Here is a 20,485-nt window from a genome sequence, read left to right on the forward strand (position 1 = left end):
CCACAAACAACTAGACTGACCGGTGGCAGGCTAGCTAGGGTGAGCAGCAGGGGAAAAACAACAAACAGACAGTACACCTACCGTGCTACGTCTGGAGAAAGGCCACCTGGGTTTCTTGGTGTCTGTGGAAATTGACAAAGTGGTATTGTGATTATCTACAAAGACATGGCTCCATAGGTCTGCTGTTAAAATAAATGTTCACACTCCAACGTATATACACTGGGGAGAACAAGTATTTGATACACTGCCGATTTTGCAGGTTTTCCTACTGACAAAGCATGTAGAGGTCTGTATTTTTAAAAATCATGGGCACACTTCAACTGTGAGAGACAGAATCTAAAACAAAAATCCAGAAAATCACATTGTATGATTTTTAAGTAATTAATATGCATTTTATTGCATGACATAAGTATTTGATCACCTACCAACCAGTTAGAATTCCGGCTCTCACAGACCTGTTAGTTTTTCTTTAAGAATCCCACCTGTTCTCCACTCATTACCTGTATTAACTGCACCGGTTTGAACTCGTTACCTGTATAAAAGACACCTGTCCACACACTCAATCAAACAGACTCCAACCTCTCCACAATGGCCAAGACCAGGGCGCTGTGTAAGTACATCAGGGGTAAAATTGTAGACCTGTACAAGGCTGGGATGGGATGCAGGACAATAGGCAAACAGCTTGGTGAGAAGGCAACAACTGTTGGCGCAATTATTAGAAAATGGAAGAAGTTCAAGATGACGGTCAATCACCCTCAGTCTGGGGCTCCATGCAAGATCTCACCTCGTGGGGCATCAATGATCATGAGGAAGGTGAGGGATCAGCCCAGAACTACACGGCAGGACCTGGTCAATGACCTGAAGAGACCTGGGACCACAGTCTCAAAGAAAACCATTAGTAACACACTACGCCGTCATGGATTAAAATCTTGCAGCGCACTCAAGGTCCCCCTGCTCAAGCCAGCGCATGTCCAGGCCCGTCTGAAGTTTGCCAATGACCATCTGGATGATCCAGAGGAGGAATGGGAGAAGGTCATGTGGTCTGATGAGACAAAATAGAGCTTTTTGATCTAAACTCCACTCGCCGTGTTTGGAGGAACAAGAAGGATGAGTACAACCCCAAGAACACCATCCCAACCGTGAAGCATGGAGGTGGAAACATCATTCTTTGGGATGATTTTCTGCAAAGGGGACAGGACGACTGCACTGTATTGAGAGGAGGATGGATGGGGCCATGTATCGCGAGATCTTGGCCAACAACCTCTTTCCCTCAGTAAGAGCATTGAAGATGGGTCGTGGCTGGGTCTTCCAGCATGACAACGACCCGAAACACACAGCCAGGGCAACTAAGGAGTGGCTCCGTAAGAAGCATCTCAAGGTCCTGGAGTGGCCTAGCCAGTCTCCAGACCTGAACCCAATAGAAAATCTTTGGAGGGAGCTGAAAGTCCATATTGCCCAGCGACAGCCCTGAACCTGAAGGATCTGGAGGTCTGTATGGAGGAGTGGGCCAAAATCCCTGCTGCAGTGTGTGCAAACCTGGTCAAGAACTACAGGAAACATATGATCTCTGTAATTGCAAACAAAGGTTTCTGTACCAAATATTAAGTTCTGCCTTTCTGATGTATCAAATACTTATGTCATGCAATAAAATGCAAATTAATTACTTAAAAATCATACAATGTGATTTTCTGGATTTTTGTTTTAGCTTCCGTCTCTCACAGTTGAAGTGTACCTATGATCAAAATTACAGACCTCTACATGCTTTGTAAGTAGGAAAACCTGCAAAATTGGCAGTGTATCAAATACTTGTTCTCCCCACTGTATGTAGACAGGATTTTATTACAAAATCCCGCTGCAAGTGGTAATAATCTGAAAATAGTTGATGAATGTTGCTTATATTTGTGTAAGAAGTGAACTTCTGATGCAGTTACTAAAGTCATAGCAAGGTAACTGTAAAATAATAGCTATAAAAAACAACACTGATCACTGTAGGCCTACAATCTGGTTTTAAAAGCAATCAACAAGCTGTTAACAAAAATGTAGCAATAAAGTGCAAAAAAGCAGCTTCAGTGTTAACCTGAAAAGTTGGAGAGATTCAGTAGGTCTGCCACCCCATTGGACACAAACAGGTCCCCCGGCGAAACATCCAATCCGGGCAGACTGACCACCACAGAACTCCGCCTCCTCTCCTGCAGTCTTGGGAATAGGGTATGAAGAGAGAGACAGTTTCTAGAACATTCTGACCAATAACAGCCCATGTCTAGACCATTCTGATCAATAAGAGCTGGTCACTATACAAAACTGACCAATAAGGCCCCATAGTATTTATTTTTAAAAATGTAGGGGGTAGATCAGCTTTAATATTAAAGATAGGTTGTGGCTTCTATCAATGTAATTGTCTATTATTTGAAATATTTAAAAAATCAAATAATAATTAGCTTCTTTATTATTATCCCCTAACCCTACCATCACCCCTCCCCTAATTGGAGTAAACTAATGTACAACAATACCTAGGCTTCTACATACTATATACATTTTATTTTTCATGAGATCTATTTTGTTTGTCCAAGGCCTTTCTAACTAACTAATACAGTGACTAACTGTATTTTAAGTGTGAGGTATGCTGTATGTCAAAGTGACCTATATTTAAGTGATAATGCCCGAGAAGCCGCGGTTGGAAGATATATTGACATGGGTGTTGTTAGTCCGAGACGAAGTCGAGGGTTGTCAAACCGTGCCAATATATCCCCCAAACACCAGCTTCTCGGGCATTATCACTTTTATACAATGGGTTACCAACATATTCAAATAATGATTTACATATTTAAGAGGTGCGTGACTGGCTGCAGGGAAGTCAGGCGCAGGAGAGCAGAACTGGGTAATAACCGGAGCGGTTATTAATAACCGGAGCGGTTATGAGGCAAAACTGACGGCACCCAGAACAACAAAATATGGGTTGAAATAACCCATCGCAGACCAGTCTATAATGCACATACACGTTACAACAAACAATTCCACACACAGACATGGGGGGAACAGAGGGCTATATACACGTAACGTAATGAGGGAATGTAAACCAGGTGTGTGGGAAAACAAGACAAAACAAATGGAAAATTAAAGGTGGATCGGTGATGGCTAGAAGACTGGTGACGTCGACCGCCGAACGCCGCCGGAACAAGGAGAGGAACTGACTGCGGCGGAAGTCGTGACAATTAAAATAGGTTTGATTCCAAGACGGCGGACTGAAAACAGCAGTGCAGATTGCCTCAAAATAAAAATGCAATATTCAATATCTGTAAATTAGACCACATTGAGGGAAGAAAGTATTTGATCCCCTGCTGATTTTGTACGTTTGCCCACTGACAAAGAAATTATCAGTCTATAATTTTAATGGTAGGTTTATTTGAACAGTTGAGACAGAAAAACAACAACAAAATCCAGAAAAACGCATGTCAAAAATGTTATAAATGGATTTGCATTTTAATGAGGGATTTGACCCCCCAAAATAGGACTTAGTACTTGGTGGCAAAACCCTTGTTGGCAATCACAGAGGTCAGACGTTTCTCATAGTTGGCCACCAGGTTTGCACACATCTCAGGAGGGATTTTGTCCCACTCCTCTTTGCAGATCTTCTCCAAGTTATTAAGGTTTCGAGGCTGACGTTTGGCAACTCGAACCTTCAGCTCCCTCCACAGATTTTCTATGGGATTAAGGTCTGGAGACTGGCTAGGCCACTCCAGGACCTTAATGTGCTTCTTCTTGAGCCACTCCTTTGTTGACTTGGCTGTGTGTTTTGGGTCATTGTCAGGCTGGAATACCCAACCACGACCCATTTTCAATGCCCTGGCTGAGGGAAGGAGGTTCTCACCCAAGATTTGACGGTACATGGCCTGTCCCCTTAGCAGAAACCCCCCCCCAAAGCATAATGTTTCCACCTCCATGTTTGACGGTGGGGATGAGGTTCTTGGGGTCATAGGTAGCATTCCTCCTCCTCCAAACATGGCGCGTTGAGTTGATGCCGAAGAGCTCCATTTTGGTCTCATCTGACCACAACACTTTCACCCAGTTGTCCTCTGAATCATTCAGATGTTCATTGGCAAACTTCAGACGGGCATGTATGTGTGTTTTCTTGAGCAGGGGGACCTTGCGGGCACTGCAGGATTTCACTTCACGGCATAGTGTGTTACCAACTGTTTTCTTGGTGACTATGGTTCCAGCTGCCTTGAGATCATTGACAAGATCCTCCCGTGTAGTTCTGGAATGATTCCTCACCGTTCTCATGATCATTGCAACTCCACGAGGTGAGATCTTGCATGGAGCCCCAGGCTGAGGGAGATTGACAGTTCTTTTGTGTTTCTTCCATTTGCGAATAATCGCACCAACTATTGTCACCTTCTCACCAAGCTGCTTGGCGATGGTCTTGTAGCCCATTCCAGCCTTGTGTAGGTCTACAATCTTGTCCCTGACATCCTTGGAGAGCTCTTTGGTCTTGGCCATGATGGAGAGTTTGGAATCTGATTGATTTATTTCTTCTTCTAAAAGACAGGTGTCTTTTATACAGGTAACAAGCTGAGATTAGGAGCACTCCCGTTACCTGTATAAAAGACACCTGGGAGCCAGAAATTATTCTGATTGAGAGGGGGTCAAATACTTATTTTCCTCATTAAAATGCAAATCAATTTCTAACATTTTTTACATGTGTTTTTCTGGAATTTGTTGTTGTTATTCTGTCTCTCACTGTTCAAATAAACCTACCATTAAAATAATTGACTGATCATTTCTTTGTCAGTGGGCAAACATACAAAATCAGCAAGGGATCAAATACTTTTTCCCCTCACTGTATATATTAGCACTTCATATACTCGTGGGTAATAACATTCAATCTGGATAGCAACACAAAACAAATCATAAGACTTGAGAAATGTATTGACAAATATTACAAAAATAAGCAACACTCAAACATAACGGACAGTAAATAAGGAGAATCAAACTCCCAAGTTATTTCAACCAATAGAATGTTATATATGGGGGATACAACCTTCCCAGCTCTGCAGAGTTTGCAGCAAAGAGACAGAATCATTTGTTTTGGTATTGTCCATATGTAGCTTGTTTTTGGTCACAGTCCCAGGAATGGCTGAAGAATTGCAACATTTACAGTGGGGCAAAAAAGTATTTAGTCAGCCACCAATTGTGCAAGTTCTCCCACTTAAAAGATGAGAGAGGCCTGTAATTTCCATCATAGGTACACTTCAACTATGACAGACAAAATGAGAAAAAAAATCCAGAAAATCACATTGTAGGATTTTTAATGAATTTATTTGAAAATTATGGTGGAAAATAAGTATTAGGTCATTAACAAAAGTTTATCTGAATACTTTGTTATATACCCTTTGTTGGCAATGACAGAGGTCAAACATTTTGTGTAAGTCTTCATAAGGTTTTCACACACTGTTGCTGGTATTTTGGCCCATGCCTCCATGCAGATCTCTAGAGCAGTGATGTTTTGGGGCTGTTGCTGGGCAACACGGACTTTCAACTCCCTCCAAAGATTTTCTATGGGGTTGAGATCTGGAGACTGGCAAGGCCACTCCAGGACCTTGAAATGCTTCTTACGAAGCCACTCCTTCGTTTCCCGGGCGGTGTGTTTGGGATCATTGTCATGCTGAAAGACCCAGCCACGTTTAATCTTCAATGCCCTTGCTGATGGAAGGGGGTTTTCACTCAAAATCTCACGATACATGGCCCCATTCATTCTTTCCTTTACACGGATCAGTCGTCCTGGTCCTTTTGCAGAAAAACAGCCCCAAAGCATGATGTTTCCACCCCCATGCTTCACAGTAGGAATGGTGTTCTTTGGATGCAACTCAGCATTCTTTGTCCTCTAAACACAACGAGTTCAGTTTTTACCGAAAAGTTATATTTTGGTTTCATCTGACCATATGACATTCTCCCAATCTTCTTCTGGATCCTCCAAATGCTCTCTAGCGAACTTCAGACGGGCCTGGACATGTACTGGTTTAAGCATGGGGACACGTCTGGCACTGCAGGATTTGAGTCCCTGGCGGCGTAGTGTGTTACTGATGGTAGGCTTTGTTACTTTGGTCCCAGCTCTCTGCAGGTCATTCAGTAGGTTCTGGGATTTTTGCTCACCGTTCTTGTGATCATTTTGACCCCACGGGGTGAGATCTTGCGTGGAGCCCCAGACCGAGGGAGATGATCAGTGGTCTTGTATGTCTTCCATTTCCTAATAATTGCTCCCACATGTGATTTCTTCAAACCAAATTGCTTACCTGGGGCGGCAGAGTAGCCTAGTGGTTAGAGAGTTGGACTAGTAACTGGAAGATTGCAAGTTCAAACCCTTGAGCTGACAAGGTACAAATCTGTCGTTTTGCCCCTGAACAGGCAGTTAACCCACTGTTCCTAGGCTGTCATTGAAAATAAGAATTTGTTCTTAACTGACTTGCCTGGTTAAATAAAGGTCAAATAAAAAATAAATAAAAAATGCAGATTCATTCTTCCCAGCCTGGTGCAGGTCTACAATTTTGTTTCTGGTGTCCTTTGACAGCTCTTTGATCTTGGCCATAGCGGAGTTTGGAGTGTGACTGTTTGAGGTTGTGGACAGGTATCTTTTATACTGATAACAAGTTCAAACAGGTGCCATTAATACTGGTGACGAGTGGAGGACAGAGGAGCCTCTTAAATAATAAGTTACAGTTCTGTGAGAGCCAGAAATCTTGCTTGTTTGTAGGTGATCAAATACTTATTTTCCACCATAATTTGCATTTTTCCAAAAATTGTTTACAGACAGATAATTTCACTTATAATTCACTGTATCACAATTCCAGTGGATCAGAAGTTTACATACACTAAGTTGACCGTGCCCTTAAACAGCTTGGAAAATTCCAGAAAATGGTGTCATGGCTTTAGAAGCTTCTGATAGGCTAATTGACATCCTTTGAGTCAATTGGAGGTGTACTGTGGATGTATTTTTTTTGTAGACCTCCACAAGTCTGGTTCATCCTTAGGAGCAATTTCCAAACACCTGAAGGTACCACGTTCATCTGTACAAACAATAGTACACAAGTATAAACACCATGGGACCACGCAGCTGTAATACCACTCAGGAGGGAGACATATTATGTCTCCTAGAGATGAACGTACTTTGGTGCTAAAAGTGCAAATCCAGAACAACAGCAAAGGACCTTGTGAAGATGCTTGAGGAAACAGGTACAAAAGTATCTATATCCACTGTAAAACGAGTCCTATATCGACATAAACTGAAAGGCTGCTCAGCAAGGAAGAAGCCACTGCTCCAGAACCGCCATAAAAAAACAGACTATGGTTTGCAACTGCACATGGGGAACAAGACCGTACTTTTTGGAGAAATGTCCTCTGGTCTGATGAAACAAAAATAGAACTGTTTCGCCATAATGACCATCGTTATGTTTATAGGAAAAAGGGGATGGCTTGCAAGCCAAAGAACACCATCCCAACTCTGAAGCACGAGGGTGGCAGCATCATGTTGTGGGGGTGCTTTGCTGTAGGAGGGACCGGTGCACTTCACAAAATAGATGGCATAAGGTAGGAAAAATATGTGGATATATTGAAGCAACATCTCAAGACATCAGTCAGGAAGTTAAAGCTTGGTCACAAAGCCCTGACCTCAATCCAATAGGAAATTTGTGGGCAGAACTGAAAAAGCGTGTGCGAGCAATGAAGCCTACAAACCTGACTCAGTTACACCAGCTCTGTCAGGAGGAATGGGCCAAAATTCACCCAACTTATTGTGAGAAGCTTGTGGAAGACTACCTGAAACGTTTGACCCAAGTTAAACAATTTAAAGGCAATGCTACCAAATACTAATTGAGTGTATGTAAACTTCTGACCCACTGGGAATGTGATGAAAAAAATGAAAGCTGAAATAAATCATTCTCTCTACTATTATTCTGACATTTCACATTCCTAAGATAAAGTGGTGATCCTAACTGACCTAAGACAGGGAATTTTTTATCTGATTAATTGTCAGGAATTGTGAAAAACTGAGTTTAAATGTATTTGGCTAAGATGTATATAAACTTCAACTGTATGTATTTATGTGTGTAGGTATGTACATTACCAGTCAAACGTTTGGACACACCTACTCGGGGTTTTTCTTTCTTTTTTGCTAATGTCTACATTGTAGAATAATAATGAAGACATCAAAACTATGAAATAACACATGGAATCACATAGTAATCAAAAAAGTATTAAACAGTGCTGTGGTAGCCACACTGACAGTGTCACCAGCAATGCACCCCCACACCATCACACCTCCTCCTGCATGCTTCACATTGGGAACCACACATGCAGAGATCATCCATTCACAGACTCTGTGTCTCACAAAGACACAGCAGTTGGAACCAAACATTTGGACTCATCAGGCCAAAGGACAGATTTCCACCGATCTAATGTCCATTGGTTGTGTTTCTTGGCCCAAGCAAGTCTCCTCTTATTATTGGTGTCCTTTAGTAGTGGTTTATTTGCAGCAATTCAACCATGAAGGCCTGATTCACGTAGTCTCCTCTGAACAGTTGATGTTAAGATGTGTCTATTACTTGAACTATGTGAAGCATTTATTTGGTCTGCAATTTCTGAGGCTGGTCACTCTAATGAACTTATCCTCTGCAGCAGAGGTAACTATGGGTCTTCCTTTCCTGTGGCGGTCCTCATGAGAGCCAGTTTTATCATAGTGCTTGATGGTTTTTGCGACTGCACTTGAGGAAACTTTCAAAGTTCTTGAAATGTTCTTGATTGACTGACCTTCATGTCTTAAAGTAATGATGGACTGTTGTTTCTCTTTGCATATTTGAGCTGTTCTTGCTATAATATGGACTTGGTATTTTACTAAATAGGGCTATCTTCTGTATACCACCCCTACCTTGTTACAACACAACTGATTGGCTTAAATGCGTTAAGGAAATAAATTCCACAAATTAACTTTTAACAAGGAACACCTGTTAATTGAAATGCATTCCAGGTGACTATCTCATGAAGCTGGTTGAGAGAATGCCATCAAGGTAAAGGTTGGCTACTTTGAAGAATCTCAAATATAAGATATTTTCATTTGTTTAACACTTATTTGGTTACTACATGATTCCATATGTGTTATTTCATAGTTTTGATGTCTTCACCATTATTCTACAATGTAGAAAATAGTACAAATAAAGAAAAACCCTGGAATGAGTAGGTGTGTCCAAACTTTTGACTGGTACTGTATATACACTGCTCAAAACAATAAAGGGAACACTTAAACAACACAATGTAACTCCAAGTAAATCACACTTCTGTTAAATCAAACTGTCCACTTAGGAAGCAACACTGATTGACAATACATTTCAAATGCTGTTGTGCAAATGGAATAGACAACAGTTGGAAATTATAGGCAATTAGCAAGACACCCCCAATAAAGGAGTGGTTCTGCAGGTGATAACCACAGACCACTTCTCAGTTCCTATGCTTCCTGGCTGATGTTTTGGTCACTTTTGAATGCTGACGGTGCTTTCACTCTAGTGGTAGCATGAGACGGAGTCTACAACCCACACAAGTGGCTCAGGTAGTGCAGCTCATCCAGGATGGCACATCAATGCGAGTTGTGGCAAGAAGGTTTGCTGTGTCTGTCAGCGTAGTGTCCAGAGCATGGAGGCGCTACCAGGAGACAGGCCAGTACATCAGGAGACGTGGAGGAGGCCGTAGGAGGGCAACAACCCAGCAGCAGGACCGCTACCTCCATCTTTGTGCAAGGAGGAGCAGGAGGAGCACTGCCAGAGCCCTGCAAAATGACCTCCAGCAGACCACAACTGTGCATGTGTCCGCTCAAACGGTCAGAAACAGACTCCATGAGGGTGGTATGAGGGCCCGACGTCCACATGTGGGGGTTGTGCTTACAGCCCAACACTGCGCAGGACGTTTGGCATTTGCCAGAGAGCACCAAGATTGGCAAATTCGCCACTGGCGCCCTGTGCTCTTCACAGATGAAAGCAGGTTAACACTGAGCACGTGACAGACGTGACAGTCTGGAGCCGTGGAGAATGTTCTGCTGCCTGCAACATCCTCCAGTATGACCGGTTTGGCGGTGGGTCAGTCATGGTGTGGGGTGGCATTTCTTTGGGGGGCCGCACAAACCCTCCATGTGCTCACCAAATGTAGTCTGACTGCCATTAGGTACCGAGATGAGATCCTCAGACCCCTTGTGAGACCATATGCTGGTGCGGTTGGCCCTGGGTTCCTCCTAATGCAAGACAATGCTAGACCTCATGTGGCTGGAGTGTGTCAGCAGTTCCTGCAAGAGGAAGGCATTGATGCTATGGACTGGCCCGCCCGTTCCCCAGACATGAATCCAATTGAGCACATCTGGGACATCATGTCTCGCTCCATCCACCAACGCCACGTTGCACCACAGACTATCCAGGAGTTGGCAGATGCTTTAGTCCAGGTCTGGGAGGAGATCCCTCAGGAGACCATCCGCCACCTCATCAGGAGCATGCCCAGGCGTTGTAGAGAGGTCATACAGGCACGTGGAGGCCACACACACTACTGAGCCTCAGTTTGACTTGTTTTGAGGACATTACATCAAAGTTGGATCAGCCTGTAGTGTGGTTTTCCACTTTAATTTTGAGCGTGACTCCAAATCCAGACCTCCATGGGTTGATAAATTTGATTTCCATTGATAATTTTTGTGTGATTTTGTTGTCAGCACATTCAACTATGTAACGAAAAAAGTATTTAATAAAAATCTTTCATTCATTCAGATCTAGGATGTGTTATTTTAGTGTTCCCTTTATTTTTTTGAGCAGTGTATATATATATATATATATACTAAAAGGAAGTGATGCAGACGATTACATTGATAGAAGCTACAATCTATCTGCAATATTAAAGCTGATCTACCTCCTAAAAAAATGTAAAATAATATATATTTTTTTATAAAGAGAGATTTTGATGAATTTATGCATACTTTTTCATTCTTCCACAAGATTTAGTAGTCACGACACAAATCTAGGGTTGCTACCCAATCCGGCTGGTCGTTCAGTCTATCCATTGAGGTTGCCAGGGATGTAACCCAGTCGTTCAGTCTTTTGTTCTGTATTTATGGACGCGACCCAGTTGTTCATTCTAATAGTTCCAACGCCATACTAGCTGGCAAATTTCTTATCCATGGCTTGCTAGCTAGCCAACTACGGCTAACTTACAGTAACATCACAAAGTGCAGCCAGAATAACAGAAAAGTAGCTGGATTTGCATTTGTTTAAGCTGTTTTCTAGGTGAGATTTATTTGGATTCATCCATAACAATGAGCTAATGAGACGCGATTTCGCCTGCCGTTCAAAATGTGCTCGCTCACACGTCAGGACACCGTTGTTCAGAGGAGCCAGCCAACAACACAGCAACATAATCATTCCAAACTGAAGCTGGAAATACTGCAAACTAGCTGCACTTCGTTTTGTTTGACCTTTTTTCAATGTACATTTTTTTGTTTAAAATGATGCCAGCTGATTCATGATTTCAACTGGCTGAGAAACACTGCCTGTCTGTCTGTCTCGTCCCGACTCCCAACACGTTCATTACTATGGGACAGCAGGAGATCCAATTTGAACATTGAAACAATGTTGCAAATGTCAGAGACAGTGTCATGTTTGTCATTTATTGTCATGTCTTGTCCCTGTGCTCCCCATGCTATTCGTTTCCCTCTGCTGGTCTTGTTTGGTTCTATCCCTCTCTCTCCCCCTTCCCCTTTCACTCTCTCGCTCTCTCTTCTCTCTGTCGTTCCGTTCCTGCTCCCAGCTGTTCCTATTCCCCTAATCATCATTTAGTCTTCCCACACCTGTTCCCGATCCTTTCCCCTGATTAGACTCCCTATTTATTCCTTTGTGATCCGTTCCTGTTCCATCGGTTCCTTGTTTTGTATTCCATGCTGTAATTGCGTTTCGCCCTGTCCTGTCGTGTTTTTTGCCGTGATTGTGTATCACCCTGTCCTGTCGTGTTTTGTGCCTTCTTCAGACGCTGCGTGTGAGCAGGTGTCTCAGTTGACTACGGCCTGCGCCTACCCGAAGCGACCTGCAGTCTGTGGCCGCTTCTCCAGTTGTTTTCCCCTCTACTATCTAGAGGATTTCAGTTATTCGGTTTTGAGCATTAATAAACTCTGTTTCTGTTAAGTCGCGTTTGGGTCCTCCTTCACCTGCATAACAGAAGGAACCGATCAAAGAATGGACCCAGCGACTTCTGACGCTCGTTACACTGCCGTCGAGATCCAAGGAGCCATGCTCGGCAGACACGAGCAGGAATTGTCCGCTGCTCGCCAGGCCGTGGAAAACCTGGCTGCTCAGGTTTCCGACCTCTCTGGACAGTTCCAGAGTCTACGTCTCGTGCCACCTGTTACTTCCTGGCCTGCCGAGCCTCCAGAACCTAGGGTTAATAACCCACCTTGCTACTCCGGGCAGCCCACTGAGTGCCGCTCCTTTCTCACGCAGTGTGAGATTGTGTTCTCTCTCCAACCCAACACATACTCTAGAGAGAGAGCTCGGGTTGCTTACGTCATCTCACTCCTCACTGGCCGGGCTCGAGAATGGGGCACAGCTATCTGGGAGGCAAGGGCTGTTTGCTCTAACGATTTCCAGAACTTTAAAGAGGAGAGGATTCGGGTTTTTGACCGTTCAGTTTTTGGTGGGGAGGCTTCTAGGGCCCTGGCTTCCTTATGCCAAGGTGAACGGTCCATAACGGATTATTCCATTGAGTTTCGCACTCTTGCTGCCTCTAGTGAGTGGAACGAGCCGGCGCTGCTCGCTCGTTTTCTGGAGGGACTCCACGCTGTGGTTAAGGATGAGATTCTCTCCCGGGAGGTTCCTTCAGATGTGGACTCTTTGATTGCTCTCGCCATCCGCATAGAACGACGGGTAGATCTTCGTCACCGGGCTCGTGGAAGAGAGCTCGCATCAACGGTGTTTCCCTGCTCCGCATCGCAGCCATCTCCCCCTCTGGCTTTGAGACTGAGCCCATGCAGCTGGGAGGGATTCGCATCTCGAATAAGGAGAGGGAACGGAGGATCACCAACCGCCTGTGCCTCTATTGTGGAGTTGCTGGACATTTCGTTAATTCATGTCCAGTAAAGCCAGAGCTCATCTGTAAGCGGAGGGCTACAGGTGAGCGCAACTACTCAAGTCTCTCCATCAAAGTCCTGTACTACTTTGTCGGTCCACCTACGCTGGACCGGTTCGGGCGCTACATGTAGTGCCTTGATAGACTCTGGGGCTGAGGGTTGTTTCATGGACGAAGCATGGGTTCGGAAACATGACATTCCTTTCAGAGAGTTAGATAAGCCTACGCCCATGTTCGCCTTAGATGGTAGTCATCTTCCCAGTATCAGATTTGAGACACTACCTTTAACCCTCACAGTATCTGGTAACCACAGTGAGACTATTTCTTTTTTGATTTTCCGTTCACCGTTTACACCTGTTGTTTTGGGTCATCCCTGGCTAGTATGTCATAATCCTTCTATTAATTGGTCTAGTAATTCTATCCTATCCTGGAACGTTTCTTGTCATGTGAAGTGTTTAATGTCTGCCATCCCTCCCGTTTCTTCTGTCCCTACTTCTCAGGAGGAACCTGGCGATTTGACAGGAGTGCCGGAGGAATATCATGATCTGCGCACGGTCTTCAGTCGGTCCCGAGCCAACTCCCTTCCTCCTCACCGGTCGTATGATTGTAGTATTGATCTCCTTCCGGGGACCACTCCTCCTCGAGGTAGACTATACTCTCTGTCGGCTCCCGAACGTAAGGCTCTCGAGGATTATTTGTCTGTGTCTCTTGACGCCGGTACCATAGTGCCTTCTTCCTCTCCGGCCGGGGCGGGGTTCTTTTTGTTAAGAAGAAGGACGGTACTCTGCGCCCCTGCGTGGATTATCGAGGGCTGAATGACATAACGGTTAAGAATCGTTATCCGCTTCCCCTTATGTCATCAGCCTTCGAGATTCTGCAGGGAGCCAGGTGCTTTACTAAGTTGGACCTTCGTAACGCTTACCATCTCGTGCGCATCAGAGAGGGGGACGAGTGGAAAACGGCGTTTAATACTCCGTTAGGGCATTTTGAGTACCGGGTTCTGCCGTTCGGTCTCGCCAATGCGCCAGCTGTTTTTCAGGCATTAGTTAATGATGTTCTGAGAGACATGCTGAACATTTTCGTTTTTGTCTATCTTGACGATATCCTGATTTTTTCTCCGTCACTCGAGATTCATGTTCAGCACGTTCGACGTGTTCTACAGCGCCTTTTAGAGAATTGTCTCTATGTAAAGGCTGAGAAGTGCTCTTTTCATGTCTCCTCCGTTACTTTTCTCGGTTCCGTTATTTCCGCTGAAGGCATTCAGATGGATTCCGCTAAGGTCCAAGCTGTCAGTGATTGGCCCGTTCCAAGGTCACGTGTCGAGTTGCAGCGCTTTTTAGGTTTCGCTAATTTCTATCGGCGTTTCATTCGTAATTTCGGTCAAGTTGCTGCCCCTCTCACAGCTCTTACTTCTGTCAAGACGTGTTTTAAGTGGTCCGGTTCCGCCCAGGGAGCTTTTGATCTTCTAAAAGAACGTTTTACGTCCGCTCCTATCCTCGTTACTCCTGACGTCACTAGACAATTCATTGTCGAGGTTGACGCTTCAGAGGTAGGCGTGGGAGCCATTCTATCCCAGCGCTTCCAGTCTGACGATAAGGTTCATCCTTGCGCTTATTTTTCTCATCGCCTGTCGCCATCTGAGCGCAACTATGATGTGGGTAACCGTGAACTGCTCGCCATCCGCTTAGCCCTAGGCGAATGGCGACAGTGGTTGGAGGGGGCGACCGTTCCTTTTGTCGTTTGGACAGACCATAAGAACCTTGAGTACATCCGTTCTGCCAAACGACTTAATGCCCGTCAAGCTCGTTGGGCGTTGTTTTTCGCTCGTTTCGAGTTTGTGATTTCTTACCGTCCGGGTAGCAAGAACACCAAGCCTGATGCCTTATCCCGTCTGTTTAGTTCTTCTGTGGCTTCTACTGATCCCGAGGGGATTCTTCCTTATGGGCGTGTTGTCGGGTTAACAGTCTGGGGAATTGAAAGACAGGTTAAGCAAGCACTCACGCACACTGCGTCGCCGCGCGCTTGTCCTAGTAACCTCCTTTTCGTTCCTGTTTCCACTCGTCTGGCTGTTCTTCAGTGGGCTCACTCTGCCAAGTTAGCGGGTCATCCCGGTGTTCGAGGCACTCTTGCGTCTATTCGCCAGCGCTTTTGGTGGCCGACTCAGGAGCGTGACTCGCGCCGTTTCGTGGCTGCCTGTTCGGACTGCGCGCAGACTAAGTCGGGTAACTCTCCTCCTGCCGGTCGTCTCAGACCGCTCCCCATTCCTTCTCGACCATGGTCTCACATTGCCTTAGACTTCATTACCGGTCTGCCTTTGTCTGCAGGGGAAGACTGTGATTCTGACGGTTGTCGATAGGTTCTCTAAGGCGGCACATTTCATTCCCCTCGCTAAACTTCCTTCCGCTAAGGAGACGGCACAAATCATTATTGAGAATGTATTCAGAATTCATGGCCTCCCGTTAGACGCCGTTTCAGACAGAGGTCCGCAATTCACGTCACAGTTTTGGAGGGAGTTCTGTCGTTTGATTGGTGCGTCCGTCAGTCTCTCTTCCGGGTTTCATCCCCAGTCTAACGGTCAAGCAGAGAGGGCCAATCAGACGATTGGTCGCATACTACGCAGCCTTTCTTTCAGGAACCCTGCGTCTTGGGCAGAACAGCTCCCCTGGGCAGAATACGCTCGCAATTCGCTTCCTTCGTCTGCTACCGGGTTATCTCCGTTTCAGAGTAGTCTGGGTTACCAGCCTCCTCTGTTCTCATCCCAGCTTGCCGAGTCCAGCGTTCCCTCCGCTCAAGCGTTTGTCCAACGTTGTGAGCGCACCTGGAGGAGGGTGAGGTCTGCACTTTGCCGTTACAGGGCACAGACGGTGAGAGCCGCCAATAAACGCAGGATTAAGAGTCCAAGGTATTGTTGCGGCCAGAGAGTGTGGCTTTCCACTCGCAACCTTCCTCTTACGACAGCTTCTCGTAAGTTGACTCCGCGGTTCATTGGTCCGTTCCGTGTCTCCCAGGTCGTCAATCCAGTCGCTGTGCGACTGCTTCTTCCGCGACATCTTCGTCGCGTCCATCCTGTCTTCCATGTCTCCTGTGTTAAGCCCTTTCTTCGCATCCCCGTTCGTCTTCCCTCCCCCCCTCCCGTCCTTGTCGAGAGCGCACCTATTTACAAGGTACATAAAATTATGGACATGCGTTCTCGGGGACGGGGTCACCAATACCTAGTGGATTGGGAGGGTTACGGTCCTGAGGAGAGGAGTTGGGTTCCGTCTCGGGACGTGCTGGACCGTTCGCTCATCGATGATTTCCTCCGTTGCCGCCAGGATTCCTCCTCGAGTGCGCCAGGAGGCGCTCGGTGAGTGGGGGGTACTGTCATGTTTGTCATTTATTGTCATGTCTTGTCCCTGTGCTCCCCATGCTATTCGTTTCCCTCTGCTGGTCTTGTTTGGTTCTATCCCTCTCTCTCCCCCTCCCCCTTTCACTCTCTCGCTCTCTCTTCTCTCTGTCGTTCCGTTCCTGCTCCCAGCTGTTCCTATTCCCCTAATCATCATTTAGTCTTCCCACACCTGTTCCCGATCCTTTCCCCTGATTAGACTCCCTATTTATTCCTTTGTGATCCGTTCCTGTTCCATCGGTTCCTTGTTTTGTATTCCATGCTGTAATTGCGTTTCGCCCTGTCCTGTCGTGTTTTTTGCCGTGATTGTGTATCACCCTGTCCTGTCGTGTTTTGTGCCTTCTTCAGACGCTGCGTGTGAGCAGGTGTCTCAGTTGACTACGGCCTGCGCCTACCCGAAGCGACCTGCAGTCTGTGGCCGCTTCTCCAGTTGTTTTCCCCTCTACTATCTAGAGGATTTCAGTTATTCGGTTTTGAGCATTAATAAACTCTGTTTCTGTTAAGTCGCGTTTGGGTCCTCCTTCACCTGCATAACAGACAGAGCAAGGTTTTACAAATCTCTGCGGTTGAAAACAAAATGTTAGTCTAAAAGAAATGTGAGATAATGTCTAGATGCTTTTTTATAGTGGAGATCAAGTATATAAATTGCCTGGCTGGGCTGATGATACAGTGGATTGCGCATTCAGATGGAACAGAGTAAATAGGCATTTTAAAGTCATAAATTTAGCCGGTGGTAACTTGTGGAATGGACAACAGCTGGAATGCGGATTTAACCAATCAGCATTCAGGATTAGACCCACACATCATATAAAGGTATAACAACAATGACATAATAAGAGAAGGTGTAATACAAGGTGAGCAATACAGTATGTCAAAGGGAGGTACAGTATAAATAATACAGGTGTAATAACGAACACAAGTAATGGCGTAACAAATTAGTTACTGTATATTTACAAACATAATGGAACAGAATCAACAGACAGAATATTCTCACAGTATTTGCCAAGAAGACGGTTTAACAGGAAATATCAGAATTCCTTTTGGCATTTCTACATTGATGAAATACCATATGCACTCACTGCACTGTGAACTAGCAAGTGCATGAGGGTTTGTGGTAAACATTACCATAAAGCGCCTGCGCACATGTGTGAGCGTGTGTGTGTGCTTTTATAGTCCTCAGCTCTTCTGTCAGAGGAAGAAACTAAAGCATTGCCAGACCCAAGACGCCCCAGGCAGTGCTGGAACAGCCACTGTTCTCAATTGTTTTCACGTCATCCCTTTGTGTTGTTGTTGAGGGTGAACTGTAGGTACACACAGAATATCCAAATTACAAATTCAAATCATGCAGAATTAATGGATTAGATTGGATTGCCAATAAATGAATTTATGTATTGACATCTTATGCATTCGTTATGTTGTTTGATATGGTAAAAAAAGTGTGTACCTACTTGAATTGACTTCCCTACCACTGCATAAATACACTGAGTGTACAAAACATTAAGGACAACTTCCTAAAATGTAGTTGAACCCCCCCCCCTTTTAACCCTCGGAACAGCATCAATTCGTTGGGGCCTGGACTCTACAAGATGTCAAAGCGTGGCCCAGCATCCACAGGGATGCTGGCCCATGTTGACTCCAATGCTTCCCATAGTTTTGTCAAGTTGGATGGATGTCCTTTGGGTGGTGGACCATTCTTGATACACACCGGAAACTGTTGAGCGTGAAAAACCCAGTAGCGTTGTAGTTCTTGACACAAACCTATTAACATACCCCGTTCAAGGGCACTTAAATATTTTGTCTTGCCCATTCACCCTCTGAATGGCACACATAGACAATTGAGACATGGATTGTGTAAAGGCTTAAAAATATTTCTTTAACCTGTCTCCTCCCCTTCATCTACACTGATTGAAGTGGCTTTAACAAGTAACATCAATAAGGGATCATAGCTTCCACCTGATCATTCTATATCATGGAAAGAGCAGGTGTCCTTAATGTTTTGTACACTCAGTGTATGTACACACTCTATAAAACCAACCACAGTAGCTACCTCTGAGTTTACAAGATAGATTTCAGTTGTCTTTCCAGGGAATAGTGAGGGTAGTTAATGATGACCCAAATAACATCCTGATAGGTTGGTCTTTAGTCATTCAGTTTAACATTCACTACCAGTGCTGTGACTAGACTAGACTACTCACTGGCTTTATAGCTTTCATAGTGAGGTCTTGATTAACTCTCTCCAGTTGCTCTATTTAACTAAAAGCTCATGGGTTTAGTTAACGTACCCATGATTCCAGACTTTTTTCCATTTTTTATTCCTTCCTAATAGCTGAGTAATGAATGACAATTTAGAATATAGTAACGTTAGACTAGGGTTACGTGAGACACAATCCAGTGTTTGTTTGATTGAAGACAGAGTAAAACATAATCATTTAGGATTTTTGTTCAGAACGTGAATGGTGTTATAAATTTGTTATCATGTATACTGCACCATAAGTTAGACTTGGAGTACAGACTTTCGCTGTGCTTGGTGAAAGGTTATCTAGAAATGACGACACCATAAGGAAGACAAACAGCTGAAAATCCATGGCTGTTTATGATGGCGTATACAGAACCCACAAACAGGAACAGTTATACAACTACAGGGAACGGAAGTATGTTGGTTCTTGATTTTATTTTATGGTCTGTTACCAAAATGTCTCACCCTATACAAAAAGTTTACCCATTGTCATTTTCCTTGGATTGTGTGGATGTACTCAGGAAACTGCTGTGTATCTGTAATGGTATGCTTATATAACCAGCTGTACTTATCTTATGTGAACCACCAACAGAAGACTGACTGACTTGAGTGTAGACGAGGTGCAGCAAGCCAATGTGTACACTTCAGCAGTGTCCTTCTGTAAGTGTACAATGAGACCCGAGTAATGTGGTATGTTAGTTCTCCCCTGGCCATGTCTGTTAACGCCTCAGCACAGATAATACCTCTGAGAGCAACTACTGTTCTTTGTCCTCTCTAGGACTATCTACTCTTTAGTAAACTAATATCAGTCATGGTAGTGTGGACCCTGGCGCATCTTATGGCCCTTATATGTATAGGCACACAAAGGGTGCTGAGTTAACAATACAAAGCTCACTTGGTGCTTGTTACACCAGGGTAGTGGGTTCTTTTCCCAGGACCACCCATACGTAAAATGCATGCAACCATAACTGTAAGTTGCTTTGGATAAATGCATGGCATATATTATAGTTAACCAGCACCTTGAGCAGGCTATAAGTCTTACAGTAAATGCAAGTGATGTTGGTGGTGGTGGAAGAGTACTGCATGCGGATCTGTCAGCACTAATTGCAGTTTATTTCCAAGCAGGTCACAAAGACATCATGTCTCATTGTGGCCGGTCAGAATGCCCTCTGTGCGTTGGCCCCTCTGCCACTGAGTCGAGCCCCTGCAAAGAGGGGCACTTCGTCCCCCAAACCACCCCCCTGCAGCAAAATAACGATGCCCCAAAAAAACTGACAAATGGTCTTCTGATCCCTGCCACCATGTGGGGGGAAATGAGGGGGGGGGGTGTGCCAGGGTGTAACTATAATAATTACAAGGACAATAGCTGCCTAATTATCCAGAAGAAGAGTCCTGCCCGGGCGGCCCATTAGGAGGGGTGGTGGTGGAACTGCTGGCAGTCCAGGAAAAACAGCATTAATGAGGCCTTGTCTCGTCCACACGATGGATGCTAATTTGATCACCCTGTTGCATGAACACTTTGTGTATTTTAAGGTTTAAAAAGGTTTTTGAAGTTTGTAATTTCCACTTAGAATTTTTTCCTTTATGAAAAATGCATTATATGAATTATAATCCACATTTCCTGTTGCTGTATGATTATCTTCTTGCTGCTCCAAACTGGCTCAAATGAAGATCTTATAGCTGTAACCATGGGACTCTCATAACTATACCCACTGAGCTTATAATGCTCTGCA

The 20,485-nt window shown here is 44.7% G+C and overlaps 1 protein-coding gene across 2 annotated transcripts in view; it reads right to left on the reverse strand.

The window, feature by feature from the left end:
- Positions 1 to 20,485, reverse strand: part of LOC124035113 (pleckstrin homology domain-containing family G member 7-like) — a 47,650-nt gene that overhangs the window by 20,097 nt on the left and 7,068 nt on the right. For both annotated transcript variants that reach the window (XM_046348545.1, XM_046348536.1), the window contains exons 4-5: positions 2,078 to 2,196; positions 82 to 122 (exon numbers count right to left, since the gene is read on the reverse strand). In XM_046348545.1, the coding sequence (XP_046204501.1) occupies positions 82 to 122; positions 2,078 to 2,196 (160 nt within the window). The remainder of the gene's footprint in view (positions 1 to 81; positions 123 to 2,077; positions 2,197 to 20,485) is intronic.

Source organism: Oncorhynchus gorbuscha, linkage group LG01 (genome assembly GCF_021184085.1).
Source record: "Oncorhynchus gorbuscha isolate QuinsamMale2020 ecotype Even-year linkage group LG01, OgorEven_v1.0, whole genome shotgun sequence".
Lineage (NCBI taxonomy): Eukaryota > Metazoa > Chordata > Actinopteri > Salmoniformes > Salmonidae > Oncorhynchus > Oncorhynchus gorbuscha.